The sequence below is a fragment of the Chroicocephalus ridibundus genome, chromosome 3 (genome assembly GCF_963924245.1).
Source record: "Chroicocephalus ridibundus chromosome 3, bChrRid1.1, whole genome shotgun sequence".
In the NCBI taxonomy this organism is placed as follows: domain Eukaryota; kingdom Metazoa; phylum Chordata; class Aves; order Charadriiformes; family Laridae; genus Chroicocephalus; species Chroicocephalus ridibundus.
In genome coordinates this window covers 5,784,432-5,800,910 of record NC_086286.1, presented here as the reverse complement: position 1 = coordinate 5,800,910, position 16,479 = coordinate 5,784,432, and the positions used below count along the sequence as shown (strand labels likewise).

At 43.7% G+C, this 16,479-nt stretch overlaps 1 protein-coding gene across 4 annotated transcripts in view; it reads right to left on the bottom strand.

The window, feature by feature from the left end:
- Positions 1 to 9,629, bottom strand: part of MACROD2 (mono-ADP ribosylhydrolase 2) — an 893,215-nt gene extending 883,586 nt beyond the window's left edge. Inside the window, exons 1-2 of one of the 4 annotated variants that reach the window (XM_063327858.1) lie at positions 9,156 to 9,629; positions 4,462 to 4,578 (exon numbers count right to left, since the gene is read on the bottom strand). In XM_063327858.1, coding sequence (XP_063183928.1) covers positions 4,462 to 4,578; positions 9,156 to 9,201 — 163 coding nt within the window. In that variant the 5' untranslated portion in view covers positions 9,202 to 9,629. The remainder of the gene's footprint in view (positions 1 to 4,461; positions 4,579 to 9,155) is intronic. The other 3 variants (XM_063327857.1, XM_063327859.1, XM_063327856.1) reach the window with 3 other exon arrangements.
- Between the last annotated feature and the right edge of the window lie 6,850 nt (positions 9,630 to 16,479).

Below are 16,479 nucleotides of genomic sequence, written 5' to 3'. Positions count from 1 at the left end.
ATGAAGCCTTTTGAGTGGCTCATCTAGATGCTTTGTCTCTATAATTTTGTGTCAACTGACTGTTAATATTTAGAAAGCTACAGATTCATAGTTCAAAGATGCTTTTATTAAATCCAAACCTTACTATTATACATAAACCCTTCAGTGTTAAAGTAGATTAACTTGAATACAGTTTGAACTACATAATTTTCTAAAAATATAGCAGATTAAGACAATCCAGAGGCCAACAAAACATCTAAACATACTTCAAGACTTGCTTAAAAAAAAGACCGCAGACCTTTCGTGCCATTTAATTGTAAACAAAAATTAAAAAAAAAAAATCACCATGTCCTTCCTTTTTAACTTCATCCAATCAAAAATAGTTCTTACCATTAGAAAAGATCTTTAAACCATCACCTGAATTTGCTGTTTTCTTGGCACTGCTGCTATACTAATAAATCCCAGAGGCTGTGAGAGTCAGCAGGACTGTCAGCTGCCATGAGTTAAACTACAGAATTTATTCCATTTTCTGAATTATCCCAGTAATGCAACACAACATTTTTCTACACAAAACTCAGTAACAGAATTCCCGACACCCTGATTTTTCAAAAAAAGCTTTCAAGAAAAAGTTTTCTGAAGTTATCTCTGCCTTTTCCCCATTGAAAAGTAAAGACATCTTTGGGAATAACTGTGTACCCAAGAAAAAGCTAATATGCGTATTTAACTTCAAAAAACACTCTAGTTATTCATCTACATGGTGGCATTTTATTCACCAAGCATCACAAAAGATAAGCTACCATTGCTGTACAGCATGAGTGCCTAGCATAAAGTGGTATATAATAAAGAGCACTGAAATAAAGGTATACAAAACTCCGAGCTTCAGAAAACAAGTCCATTATTTGCATGTGTCAGGAAGGAACTCTACTTCAAAGTACATAACAGATGAGATGTGCTTGCCTTTGGTGTATCTGAAGGATAAGAAGTGGGAGGAACGATGGATTACAGTATATTTGTACTATCCAGCCCCATATGACAGGCTCATTCTTCATTTCTGAAGTGGCCAGCTACTCATTTCCTTAACAAGTGCAGTTAAAACTAAGAAAACTTACATTTACAGAACTACTTCAAGAACAAGAATTTTTTTCCCTTCCTACCATCTCCTCTGACATTAAAGACGACCATTTGTCAACAGCAGCAGTGAAAGGAAAAGGGACAGCGTTATGGTACTTGATCTCTGAGGTCCACTTGTGCAGCCCAGCAAGCGTCACACCAAAACCCAGGGCTGCTGGCAACATAGTCCTTCTGGAAGCGCACGTACCCACCTCAGCTTGCTTCCCTCAGTTCAGAGCAGTGGGCACCGGGCTTAGTCCCTGCATTCCACACTGCACACCCCCTTACCCCCAAATCAAAGCGTATCAGAAATATTGACCAAATTCCACACCAAAACATGCACCAACTTGATTTCTTACGGCTAGTCATATCCATATGAGGAGACCTGCAAAAATCTTAGGTTTTTGTTTAAGTCACAGAAGAGCAAGTCAAAGACAAAAAAGTATACACAGCTGCTTTCAACTTCCAAATGTTTTCAAACACCTTTGCTGCTATAAAAAAAAAGACAAAGCCCTTGCCAGCTGCCATTCAGAATTCCCAAATTCCACTCCTCAGAAGCCTTTACGTTGTTAAACATCCCTGTGTTATAAAGGCTTCCAGCCTTGCCAAAACTTACCTTAACATCAACTTATTATAAGCTTTACCAGTTTTCTTCAGAATTAATTCTGAACACAGCTTCATACCAAGGGGTGGAGGAGGAGGGGTGGGGAAGAAGCACTTCCTTCCACAAACCAAAGTATACTCTCCAAACTGGTCAATAAAGAGCACACAGAGGTATCAGGAGGTCAGGCTGGTGCCTTTCCAACATGAACCTTTTAGGTCATTTCAGTTTCAGCAGTTCCACAGACAGACTTTTCAATAATCTTCCCTTTAAGTCCCACATAACAAAAACGTGTGCCTAACTGGAATATCCTTAGACCCCATCCAGCATGTCATTTGCATTTAAAAACGGGTGCCATAAAGCTTTTGTAGTGTTCACACAATTTTTCCTAACAGACAGTACAAAAATTTGCACAGTACTTCATCTCCTTAATCTCCAGTTGGGTATCTACAGGGACTACTGCCAGCCCAGATGCTCTCCCCTTCTCCTACAGCTTCTTACTCCAGTGACTGATTGATTGCACCTGCCTCACTTTATTTGTTCTTGGTTCCTTTCTTGATTTCCCCTCATCACTCTTCCTGAGCAGGCACTCCACACTTTACTAATCAATCTGTCATTTTTTTCACTGTATACAGTGTTGGAAGTAAATGGTAAAGAACTTTTTCCACATTTCCCATCAACTACTGTTTTGGCTTGTCAAACATACGAAGAATTCTGTCCGTTCCACCCCCCAGCTTCAAACCTCCCAGTATACGGAGCAGTTGTTCTCATTAGCAAGACTACTTAAATTCTAATTTTTCCAGTATTTCACCTCAGAAAGACAGTCCTTACTCACTGTCTTGATACCGTCAGAGTGGGGTTAATGTTTAAGGGAATTAACGTTTGAAACAGATGCAGTAATAGTCACACTAATATATTATATTTCATCACATTAATATATATTTGTTTTAATTGTACTGATAGTAGAAATGTGGAAGCATTTCAGCAGTCTAACCTTCTAGAAGTTCACTATTCCACATGGCTTATTTACAACAAATACATCAAAGAAAACAAGTGACTATGGATATTTTCTCCTGAATGTACAGTATAGCAAAAGCTTCAAGTAGCAGAGAAGTGTTTCAGCACAACTTTTGCCTTCCAGCATTTTTTACAGTGTACTAGGAACTAACAGAAAGAACGCAGGAGCAGCTACAAGAAAATAAATTCACCGCTGCCATGATTCAATACCCGTGTATTAGACACTGACATTTTGCTTATGTGAAGTGTAACAGCAATCACAACGTAAATCCACACCTTGTCACGTTCAGCAGTCCAACTAATACAAGATCTGTGAATTTTAGCACGTTGTACAGACTGAGAGCAGTTAGAATAAAAACATAGTTTAGGCTAGAATGGATGAAGTATCCCCCAGTTAAACCACAATATACTGCATATCCCCATCTACTGCAGGCCTCCAAAATTAACTTTTGAGAAGCCCACTAATATTTTTTATTTTTATGCAGCCTTTGTTTTTCAGATGGATAGGCTCCTGGATGTTGTAAGCTACAACAGACCTACTCTAATGGGAGAAAGAGGTCTACGTGTACTGTCATACTACAACTACTGATCAGTATTGAAGAGCTCAGCAACTTCGGATGGATTTTCTCTTCAAGAGTCATTAAAGATGCTTTTAGGAGTAGATGATAGCGTTAGTTGTTTATGACAATGGCATCTGCAAATCTGTCAGCTCCTACAGATTGTACTAAAAAGTGTTACAGCTTTCCCATTTTATGAAAACATCTGATCAGTTTGAGGCCTCATCTCACCTGGAGTATTATCATAAAGACCACATTCACCTGCAGCCACAAAATTACTCTACACACCTGTTCACACAGGCCAGTATTTGCTCTTAATGGTAACAAAAGTGTCAGAAAACTAGTCCTATATGTGCAGAAGCAGGAAACACTTTAGGTCTCAGAGCCAAATCCCCCTCCAAAACACACAAGCTTCAACCAAGTAAGATAACAAAACATAGAAAGAAAAAAGGAGGGGGAAACCAGCTCAGAAAGAGTCCCTCTTCTTCCACATATTTGTGCGGATGAGAGAGAACTATACGAAGAACAAGACACTGTCGCAGAATTACATACAGAACTCTCTATGTAAGTGAATTGGATTCTCATTTTTGGTCAGCCTCTACTGCATACATTTAGACAACTCTACTGGTTATCATAACCATGATAACACTGCACACGCTAAGAGAAGGAGAGTTAATCCAGGACAGGCTCATGTTCCTCAGCCCAAGAAAGCAGGCGGGACCACAAATAAGTAAGAGAGGCTTCAAACCCAATCTTCTCCCATTTCTGGATTTTCAGGAAACACAAACTTGTGCAATTCCCCTCTGCTTTTCAGCTACCTACAAGAACAACGCTATTTTGCCCAGATTCCCCATACCGCTATGCTCCCTAAGTTTCAAAGCCAAAGTTCATTAGGCATGGCTGACTGCTGGAGCATCTGGAAAACAACACTCATGCAGAGAACAGCTATTTTACACACTTAAGGGTATCAGTATTACAATGACTCTGTCTGGGGATACTTGCAGAATTAGTGGACACCAGTGAGGCTTTAAGGAACTTTGTTGAGGTTTCCTCCCTGCTCCCGAAGTGCCTTGTCCCCATATTAGGCTGCCGCCGTTAGTAACAACATGGGTTCTAAGTCTTGGCCTTCCTAAAAGTAGCTTCAGATTGAGCAAACAGCATGGTCTACATTTAAAAAGATTCTCCTGTTTTACTTACCATCACTTTCGCTCTTACTTTTTAAGTCTTCCATCCATGTTGGAATAGTTTTCAAGGCAATGTAATCCCTTAAGTACTCTTTGCGTCTTTCTTCCAAGGTCATCTTCAGCAAACGCTCTGTTTAGGGGAAAAAGAGAAATAAATAAGGTTTTGCAAGCTTTCATATATTCTTGTACATTGGCCAAGTAGCAACCAATTCAGTGTCCCCGCTGCAATTAAAATCCATTTGAGAGAACCAAGCGCAAGTGATTCAATGAGTTACAAGTAACAGAAGCTAAACACAGCACATCTACACAACTGCATGCGCCTATTTCTGGATATCCCAGTTCAGCAAAAATGCCTTTTCACCGCTCACTCAACTGTCCAGACTACTTCCCCCCCCATCGCTACTGTGCTGCTTCTTCCTGCCACTTTAATTCAAGGATCACAGAACTAACAGCAAGTTTAAGTAGGGAATTGTTGATTTATAGAGAGTTTTCAGGTATTGAAATCTATTCTTCCGGTTCTGCATCTGTAAACCAAAATTTAAAAAAAGTTAGGAAGATCAAAATTGAAACATTTTTACTGAAACAGGCTTATCAATGCCAGCAAGTAAAGGCAGGGGACATGACCCAAAATGAACAGAGTGCTACTACCTTACAAAAGAAATTAGAACTAATGCAAATGATCTGTCACTTTCTAGATGGCTGAGGTGACAAGAAAGGCATTTTTGTTTGGTTGGGTTTTTTTGCTCTGCAAACCATGTAATTTTCAGCCTGAGAAAACTGATGTCATCTGCTTTAGACACATCCAGCAGCATTTAATCCCATTTTGGGCCAAAAAAAAAATAAAAATCAATCAGTAGCTGTAGAAAATACTAGGATATCTATGGAAGAGTAAGCAATATAAGTAAGTTTGTCAAACTCTGGTTGAACATAATCCCAAGCACTAGGAAAGCCCACTGCCATCCAGCAGCTAAACATGTTCCTGAAAAGCAGCCCAGGACCAGCATGAACTGCATCTGCTGGTTTTTAAATGCTGTGAAACAGAACCTGGGTTTAAAGTGAGCAGCAGGGGTTAAGCTTTAGAGATTTTTCTTTGAGCATTAATATGACACACTCGGTTACCACACCAAGACACATATGGATGGCTGTTTTCTCCCGAGAAAGTCACCGTGTCTTTTTTCAGACATTTAGTGAAAAGTAAAGCTTCAAAGATTGTACAATTATGACGGCTACTGCCAAATTCACTCTTCTTCAGACCTTGCTATAAATGGACTAAGTTCTAAGATAAGAAAAAAAAACATCCCAATGACCCAGCGCTGCAAACAACCCCGGCACTTCAGCAAGACCCTGTATCTGATTTTTGCAGGCACATCCTCTTCTCCCTCCCCACCTCAGCAATGCTTAGTATTAGCTAGCACAAGATGCAGAGCTTTTCCCCTTCCAAAATTTGGGGGTGGGGGGGAAACAGGACAAAAACAACTGTAGAGCACATCGTGACACCCACAGGCTATGCAAATTCCTGCATCTGTTTTTACCAGTGGCACTGTACTACTATTACTAATAGTTTTTCTTGACATGTTAATCAGCAATAAATGCTCTGATGATTCAAGAGTTTTTAGAGGTGTAGGGGAGGGTCTAGACCCATATTATTTGCCTTCAGCATAGAGGACTAGATGGACACGAAAAGAATATTTTCATCTGAAGTTGAAGGAGCAGTCAGCAAACTGAACATGGAAACTGCTTCTCAGATCAATCCTTGAAAAAAAAAATAAGTAGATCAATCCTTGGGGAAAAAAAGAGAAATATTATCACTCTCATTGCGTTTTATTTACAAAATAAAGTTTCTTAATTACACAGGCCACAATCAGCGCACTCTAATAACCAAAGGCAGTTTTTAAAAACAGACTCCCTCATCAAACTACGTTTATTTTGATATTTTTTGACAGTATTACCAGTTTCTTCAATTGACAAAAACATTTCTCTCCCATTATTCAGGCTCTGTATCTTAATTGTATATTTACAAACGCAAAAGTAAAACTAACGTGATTAGGATCGCCATTATGCACAACAGATATGCACTTAACTCCATTACTTGACCTTGAAGCATACAAAACAGCAACTATTTAACATGCACGCTGAAAGTACTACAGAAAGGCAAATCTGAGAGAGCATATGTGTGTGCATGTCAGGTTTGAGGGACTGACAAGCAGAGGAAGTTTTACTGCCTTCTGCTGAAGAGGTTACAGAGCCAGTTCTGCGCCGTCAATATAACAAGATCCTCTCTATAGGAAGGTTTTATAAAACTTCACTCTTGCAAGTCGGCCTCAAGAACTTAAACTGAGTTTTAATTATACACAAACCTCCTGGAAAATACTTCCAACAGCTTTAGCTGCAAGTACAGTTTTCTGCCTGTAGCTTTATGAAGCACCTTGAAAGTTTGCAGGCAGACCAATCCTGTGCCTTAAGACTCCGAAATCAACTCCAGTCCCGCTCCTACTCTGTTCCATCAGTCCTCGAGCAAGATCCACCCTGGGAGAACGTGGACCAACCCTTAATTACCAAGAAAGTAATTAAGAAAAGCAAGCGTATTGTCAGTGGGTTTGAACTGAATATTTAGCAATCAGTGCTTTTTCTTTTCAAAAAGTTCTTCAGAACATAAAAGGGCTGAGAACAATTACACTCAGAGCTTCATGGAAAGAGCAGAACTGGGGAGCACAGACAGCTTTACAGGGGTTCAGGAGTACCTGGGAAAGGCGAAAGCAGACCTAACAGAAGACTCGACTTCAAAAGTACAATCGGGGTAGGAAGGAAAGAAGTTGGGCCTCTATAGTTTTCCTCTCTAGAAGAGAAGGTACATGGTAAGAACAGTCACACAGGGCTACAAGCTGAAAAGCAATGCCAGCAATGAACGCGGACGTTTTTTTTCTGCCCTCCTCACTCAAAACGTCATCAGCGTGGTACTGGAAAGCAGTCACTGGAGCAGAAGACTGGCAAATGCTGTTCATTCTCACACAGCAAAGAGACACAGAGTTCCGGCCAGCTAGCACTCACAAACACGATTCCCTGGATGGAAAAAAAAAAAATCTCACCAGCAGCCGTGAGCTCTGGTTTGCATTCAGTAACATCACCATACTGATGGGGACCACCATCCTCACGGCTGACTAAGACAACGAAAGCGTGCCTGCATCTCAGGTTGCCAGCTTACCCTCCAGCCCCTCCGCTCCACAACCCTTACCAAGGGCTGGAGTTCACGTGCCAGGCTATGAATTCGCACAGACAGCAACAAGAGCTGGAAGAGTCAAGTAGGAATAACGGGAACACTCACCAGAGCCTACCAGAAACCTTTCCCCACCTGCCCCCAGCTCAGAAATAGCATTTTTTTTGAAGGTAATGACATAGCAACATTAAGGACTTGCACAGGGGAAGTCAGTTATAGTTGATCACACATAAGCAACACCTGAGAAGATTTAACTCGTATCTTCTCTGTTGAAAACAGAAACTTAAAACACCTGGTAGAAATTTGTTGCCTCACCTTACCTACAGAAACAAGCTTTCTAAGATAGTTTTGAAAGAAAAAAAAAAAGTACGCAACAAAACTCACTTCCTTTGAGAAGAGTTTGCCAGAAGCAACTAACCTACAGAGAGATCAGTTTATTTGCGTTTTAACAATATTTCCTCAGAAACGTGCATTTGATTTCTGCCACAGACAAAAAAAAGGATGAATCCTATCCTTCGAAACAGTCTTCTGCTGCCTTGGCTTGAAACATACACACAGCCATAGGGGTGATGGAAAACAGGAAAGAAAACTTAAAATATGATCCGCTGGTTTGCTTTTGTTTTCCTCCTTCTCCTCCTTATATATTTCTAGGTTGTTTGTAAACACACCCGGGAAGAAGCATTTCCTCCTAGCCGATGTAGGCATTATACTTCCACTGTGTGAGCTTCTCTGCTAATTTTCACATCGCTCCCCAGGCGGTCAATATAAAGTATCAAAATAGCAAGGTCCCTGCATAAAGTGCTTGGCCCCACAGTTTCCATGCTCCGGAGCTTGACGTTGGGGTTTCGTGAACTGAGACTACACAGGGTGTGTGGGGGGGTGTCCTTAAAAAAATATAAAAGGAATAAATACTTAGGGGGAGGGGGGGGGACGGGAGAGGGGCCCATACCCCAAAACATTTCCCCCCGGCTGATCACACGCTGTTAGCCAAACTCAAGCCATACCGACAAACCATCGTTTCCCCTGGAAAATACACACAATTAAGAAGGAAAAGCACGTTTTTGACGGCGTGTGCCTAACTTTTCGGCCTGAAAGACTTACACAAGGTGACTTGGGGCGGAGGGGGGGGTTGAGGGGGGGTGTAGGAAGCCCTCAGGAGACGGGCTGGCTTCCCCCCACGCACCCCGCCCGCCAGACCCCACAGCTCCCCTCAGCCCAGGGCCCCTCTCCCCACGGGTGAAGTCAGCGGTAACCGAGGTGGGGGGGGGGGGGGGACGACCCCGGGTCCGCGGGATTTTGGGGGTGTTTCAGGTGGGAGACCCGGGGGTAACGACAGAGAACACGGAGCACACCCCGCACACCCCCCGTCACCTCAGCCCCGGGCGGCGGCGGCTGCGAGGGGACAGGACCGCCCCCGCTCCCCCCCACAGGTGAGGCTGAGGTAAAGGCGGGAGAAGCGGGCCCGGGCCCGGTCCGGGGAAGGGCGGCAATACCTTTCTCCTCCCGCCAGAGCTTTTTCCGCTTGTTGCCGGGGTACATGGTGGTGTGGCTGGCGGCGGCTTTGAGCTGCAGGTTCCCCAGGCTCACGAGGGGGTGGAGGAGACGCCGCGCCAGAGCCGACCGCTACCGACGCCGTGCGCCGCCGCCGCCAACCGTCTACCGCTGCTCCCCCGCCGGCTCCGCGCCCGCCGCCCGGCTCCGCACGGCGCCCGTCAGCTGGGTCACGCCTCGCTCTAACCCGACACCCCCGCAGCGCCCGCCCCCCTCCCCGCCGCCTGTTGGCTCCGCCAGACGCCGCTCAGCAGAGCACCCTCCCTCTTCGCCCGCCGACGACGGACCGGGCCCGGCGGACGCACCGGCCAGGAGGGGCCTGAGCGCGGCGGCGGAGGGGGCTGGGTTGTGTTAACGGGGCGGGGGTGGATTATGGACGGGACGCCGGGGCGGGCGGGTGTGGTGGGTGCTTGGGTGCCACAGCGGCCGCGCTGCGCGGCGGCGCCGCTCGGTGTCCCCCGCCGGGAGGGAGGGAGGGAGGGAGGGAGGGAGGGAACGGGCGGCCGCCCCCCCCCGCGCGCCGCTCCACCCCGCGCGCCGCTCCCCGTCCCGCCCGCCTCCTCCTCTGCTTCCGGGTTGCCGGCCGTTACCGAGCGCGCCGCCGATTGGCCGGGAGGGCGGGAGCCGTTGCTAAGCGACGGCGTCGGGGCCGCGGCCTGGCCCAGCGAGTCCCGCCGCCCCCCGGAAACAGGAGCCCCGGCGCCGCGGGACGAGGGGGAACGGCCGCCGCCGCCCGTTTGAACGTAGGTGCTTGTTCCGGTTTGAGGAACCCACCGCGATTTATTGCCGTTCAGAGCATGCTGTGCCGGGTCCAGAGGAGGCCACAGAGGTGATCAGGGGGCTGGAGCCCCTCTGCTGTGAGTACAGACTGAGAGAGCTGGGGTTGTTCAGCCTGGAGAAGAGAAGGCTCCGGGGAGACCTTATAGTGGCCTTCCAGTCCCCAAAGGGAGCCTACAGGAAAGCTGGAGAGGGACTCCTTATGAGGGAGTATAGTGATAGGATGAGGGGGAATGGTTTTAAACTGGAAGCGGGGAGATTTAGATGAGATATCAGGAAGAAATTCTTGACTGTGAGGGTGGTGAGCCCCTGGCCCAGGTTGCCCAGAGAAGCTGTGGCTGCCCCATCCCTGGAGGGGTTCAAGGCCAGGCTGGACGGGGCTTGGAGCAGCCTGGTCCATGGGAGGTGTCCCTGCCCAGGGCAGGGGGGTGGAACTAGATGGTCTTTAAGGTCCCTTCTAACCCTAACACTCTCTGATTCTATCACACAATGAGCCCTCCCAACCCGGGAATGGGAATCAGGAAAAAACAAGGAAACCCGAGGAAACAAAACAGATTTAATAGAATATGACTAATTAATTAACATAATTGATCCCGATACCAGTATAAAATACACAAGGATTCTACCTAGCCTATTCTATCCGCAGGAAGCCGTGCACTCCCAGACAGGGACAGCAAATGTCGGACACTGTGAGTGCTGCGGCTTCAGGAGGAAGGGAAGGGCTGAGGGCTCTGGCAACAGGGCAAGAAGTTCTCAGGATGGCAGCCATCAAGGGAGAGAGAGACTCCTCCAAAAACTTTTTAATTTATATTGAATGTGACGTTTATGGTATGAAATAATCCTGTTGGCCAGCTTGGGTCAAGTGCCCGGGTCTCGCTCCTCCTCATCCCCGCACCTGGCTAACTTAAAAACTCAGAGAACTTGAAACCCACACACCATAGCTGGCTATAAAGTAAATATTTTCACAAATTCAGACACTAGAGTCTTCTAAAAGTGCAGTTTTCCCAAGCATTAGAAAAGACTTCAGTCAAAACTGAAATTACTGAAAGATAAATTAGTCTGGTGATGCTCTGACCGGGAAGGACAGCACTGTAGCCATAGGTGACATTACAGGAAGCCAGGGGGACTTTGGTCTCCCCTCTCCGTGGCTGTGACAAATGTCGCTTGCTGCTGCAGAACCAAACCTCCAGCGAGGTCAGTGTCCACCCGGGGATGGGAGGTCAGGGAAGGCAAGCCCCGGTGCATCTGTCACTCTCAGTTTTCCTTACTGAGATTAATTTTTTCCTTGCCTAAATAACCACACAAACTTCCGTAGCCTAAATAAAAAAGCCTTCCGTACCCTAAATCAAAGCTTCCCTGTGGCTGTATGGATCCTCTTAGCTTCACTTGCTATGTGGAGGTAAAGGTCTTTGCTCGAGCAGGTGAATGGATTTGGCCCTGGAACACAGCAGGTGCTGGCAGGTGCTGATTTGGAGCTTCACAGGAGTTACGGGGGATCGGGGCGACAAATTACATCCTCCCGGCCTTCGTCTGTCACATAACGCTCATGAACCAACACAACTTTACCTCTAGAGAGTAGTTCACGGTGAGATGTAGATGCCTGGTTGAAGTCAGGCATAGGAAGGTGTCCCCATCTGTCCGTATGAAAAAGATATCATTTCAGGTAAACCATCTAGAGAGTATCTTACGTACACCTTCTAATCAAGAACAGGCTTTGCTTGGGTGACACGCTCTTTTGTTTGACCTGTAACAAAGCAAGGTGAGGCCCAATGTAGCAACGTTTCCACTTCTTTTCTTTACAGTTTCTGATAAACAAACACGTTAGCACCTCTACTGTTACCATTAATCTTAGGTCACGGAACAATATCTTAAAACAAAATCCTTAGTCTTACCACGCTCACTGATGCGAGGGAGCACTCAGAGCCAGTTAGCTTTTAACCAGCAAAAAATTAGACTAAGCTTTCTCTTTACAATGCATATTTTAATATTCAGATTAGATCAGCTACTAAGGGTACATTATCATCTTCTGTCTTTACCTGATTTCTTCGCTTTGCCCAGGTGATGTGTTTGGCAGCCCAAGCACAGTTTTCTCACCTTGATAAAATAAGAGAGAAGCCAACAGGTAAACGGGCATTAAAGAAGAGATCTTAGTTTAAATAATGCTTGCTTGCATGACGTCGAGCAAATATTTGAACCCATATCCTAGATCACTGCATATTTATCAAGCTACTGAATATTCTAGTGTCCTGTGGGATCTGCTCCACATTTTATAAATCAACGTTTATTGGACCAGAAGGAGAGAGAGAGAAAACTTAACTCCCTTCCTGTAAAGGGCATCAGCACGCATTCTTCAGTTTCATTTGTAAAAGCCGCTACAATAGACATAATTTGGGAAAATACGTAAAGAAAGTATGTACCTATATAAAACACAAAAAAAATATTAAGCCTGATGTTTACACCAGCACCAAAACGGAAGACCAGATAAAAGACAGGAGTAAAACTTTCTTCAACTTAAAACCAGAAACGTTTAAGTGTTCCAATCCCGGTTAGAAAATTATTGCAGTTTAGGGGGTTTTTTCCCCTCAGTTGCTGGTGGTACAATTGATTCTACTGAAGGGGTAAGAAATTATGCCACTGACTTCAATACGAGCATGACCTGTCCTTTGCTTCTTACACTTGGTGATTCCGGAGGCCCTAAACCTTCCAAAGGTCGCTGATCCTCCAGGTCAAGTGAAATCGTAAGTCATTTCCCAGCTAACTTGGGCTAGGTCTTCCACGCTGTTCCTGAACAGGAACAAAACGTTCAGCTTTGTAGATACGAAACATGAATAATCATTCCACAGCTGTCTGCAAGCATGCAATTCCCACAGCCAGAGCTAGAATAATATATGGGAAATGGGCTGTTAGAAACACTGTTTGGGGAACACACCTAATTTCTTTATAAAGGAAGACGCTTTTCCCTGGTTGACTACGTGTAACAACCTGCCGTGAATGAATTTTAAAGGGACAAAGGTACAAATATATCAGACTTTCTCTTTGACAAGTTTGTGGCTTTCAGTCACCAGAGGAAAGAAAATGTCCACACGACGAGAATAATAATCCTGCTCCCTGGGTGCTGGCAGCAGACAAACACGCTGCAATGCACTGTAAGGAAAGCAGGGAACAAAACATAGATTATGTCTTTTTCTTCCTGCGACAGACTAGCAGGCACAGGGGCGTAACATTAAATATAAATACATTTTATTTTCTTTTTCATAACATCGCTGATCAGAGATGTTATGTTCCACTTAGCCTGAAGTGGAAAGTTTGCCCGTTGTTACCAAGCAAGGAATGTCTCCCAACAGATAGCATCCTAAAAGCGGAGTGGTGCTTAGACACAATACTAATTTGTGTAACACACAATACAGTAATTAACTTCTGCCTCTAGGCAGCCACTTCACTGTCCATGTAAATGGATGAGATTGTTCAAGGATGACACTAGATTTACAGCAAAGACATAGAGTGAGCATGAACAGAAATCCCAGGAGATGCTAACGGAGAAGAATGGAGGACAAGTCCACACAAACACCAACAGCGCGATGGCCAGAAAAGTACGAGCAAAACCAGTAGGATGGAAGCATGGAAGTCAAAGGCAGTGATCTTTGAGAGAACCGATCGAGAGAAGCGATTGGAAGTATCAGACGTAGTGGGAAAATTTATCTAAAAAGCAGCATTTCAGTACTTGGATGAAAACCAATCGGCCTGCAAAATAGATTATTTTTCTGAGAAAACTGTAGTAAGCTGTATACATGGCAGGCTAAAGCAATGCTCAGAAGGCTTAAAAACATTCTGATGAAACAATGAGTATGAAAATAACATTGATTGATAGGAAATGGGTATTTGTCTAATGATCTGGGTGTATTTAGTCCATCAAAGGCCTAGTGAACACACTGGTGACATTCTACAGAGGAGACAGGAAAACAGGGAAAATGTGCAAAAATAACCTTTACAATAATTTATAGCGTGGGCAGAATGTAGGGTTCTACTAATAGCTGTAAAATGAACATTTAACATATGGATGAAGTAACGACTGGTTAGGGAGTTCCTGTTAGAGATATAATAGGAAATGTAAATTAATACAGGAGTGAATACTGTACTACATAAGTGAATAAAGGTACCAAAGGAGAGCCAGAGCTTCAATTCAGACCACTGGATCATCCCACCAAACCAGTATTAAGGCACCTGCACACAGCATTACGATTGCCATCAACTAGCTTGGCCAAAATCCAGGCAGTATCATGGCAGAACCCACGCCGAGCCCTTAGCGGAGTGAAGCCGAGCAGATTTAGGTCCCCGGAGGAGGCGGGTCATGCCCACGGGATGGACAGTGGCTCCATGGGGGTCAGTTGTGGTGTGGGGTGCCTGGCACCGCAGAAGAGAGGAAGGAGAGGGGCAGTCTGAGACGCAGATCTTAAGGGAAGAATAAAAATATCAGTTGCTGGAGAAATGGAGAGGAGGGGAATGGAAGTTGGCTCTTCCAGATCTTGATAGTCTTAAAAACAGGTGAAAAATTCTGTGCCAAAAGAGGGAAGGGCACTTAGACGTGGCAAACCGATGCCACCTTCACGAACACACCACGACGCAGGGCCAGGGCCTGCGTTTGTGGACGTTGAACTGAGGGCAGCGAAACGGAGCAGCTTTGGGAGAAAAGCACTAGTGTTTAACGAGAAGAAAACTTATATCCTCATCACGGAAGACACTGTCAGAAGCCACTGCCCCATAAAACAATTTAAAATATGCCTGTGAACTACACATAGTGTGTGAAGTAGGTTATGTTCATTTCAAAGGTCACGTAACATGAGTTACCTGGAATAAATTCTTACTTCCTTACACTTCACTTCGAAAAGCATATTTATACAGATAATAAAACTCTTCTATTTGCAGTAAATGCTATTACCACAGTAAAGTGTGGGTTTTTTTGGTTGGCTTACAGGTTTTTGTGGTTGGCTTGTGTGTTTGTTTTTTAATTATGAGCGATAATGATTATATGGCCAGTTTTTCAGATTTTACGTCTTTATTTTCTTTATTATTTTATAAAAATCTAAGCCAACAAAATAGTACACAAACTGCAAACAGAATCCATAGATGAACTAATTTTTCAATCTTTACCTAAAAGATTTTTTAATCTCATCTAACACAAAATATTTGAGTTTTTCTTCTCCCTCTCTCTTTTTTTTTAAAAAAAAAAAAACCTAGAAACTGTCTTGGTTATGAATTCATTTCAAGAGCTTCTTGTACTGCTACAAAGTTAAATGCTGGGGCATGAAACAAAAAAAAAAGAAATTAAGAGAAATGAAAATGACAGTAAGCAGTCCTTTTCACTGTGTACAATGGAAAGCAGTCTTTATTTCATCAGTATTTACACTTTTTATTCAAGTTTTCATTGAATACAGTGAAAAAGGTAAAGATGAAATTAAGGTGGCTTTAAAAATCTTAAGTACGTTTTTGAATTTTCATAATATAAATATAATTTTAAGTAATTGATTAAAAAATGCAAATTTAAATTCAGATTAAGATTATTTCCTCAATTTCTACCTCACAAAAAAAAAAAAAAAGCACCAGAATATTATGGACAGTTTCACATGTTAGGAGAAAATTCTTTCCTCATGTATGTGAAGGTACGTTTTTAAGTGTATAATTGCAGTAGCTATTAAACAAAATTGATTTATTATACCAATAACAGAGCCATATAAAAAACCAAAATGGGTTTATAAATTTATATTTATAAATATAAATATTTAATAAAAATGTATTTCAACTGTCATTATTCTTACTTATCAAAGCTTGCTCGTGTGGCAAACTCTGTGTTACGCCTGGTCTTGTTGATTTGGATTAAATCCTGTGCCGATGCACACTTCCACTGCAGGGAATTCAAATGCAAGCTTACAGCCCCTGTACATTAACCATGAAGTCTTTCCTCCTGTCCCTTCATAGCGCATGCTAAGACTGTTCTGAGTTCCTTTCACAAGGCTTCTACAATATCGCTTATAAAATGTCACCTCGGATTAGCATGTTCACTCTCGGATAGGCTAACGTGCGTTTAACACAAAATGCACATCGTCCATCTTTTATTTGCCAGTTGCATCGTACCTTCTGAACTTTCAAGCTACTGGCCCACCTGGGTCAAGGTTCTGTGAACACAAGGATGCCTAGTGACAGGTAGAGAGGGAGTTAACTGACTACAAGCGTTTGATCAACAGTTACCTGTAAGTTCTCTGGTTTGTTGCCTTGGGCAAGTGAGCTGAAGAGAAGGCAAGTAACTACAAGCCCCATTTCTCCAACTGGGTGATTAGACGGAAAGATGAAAGGCAATAGACTCACGTGTTTCTTACAGCTTTATGATTTTAATCCGTGGTGTCAGGGAAATACATTTTGGTCCATCAAATAATGTGATAGTTAAACCATTCAAACAAAGAGAAGAAGAATGTTTCTGTACTGTTGATATGCTTC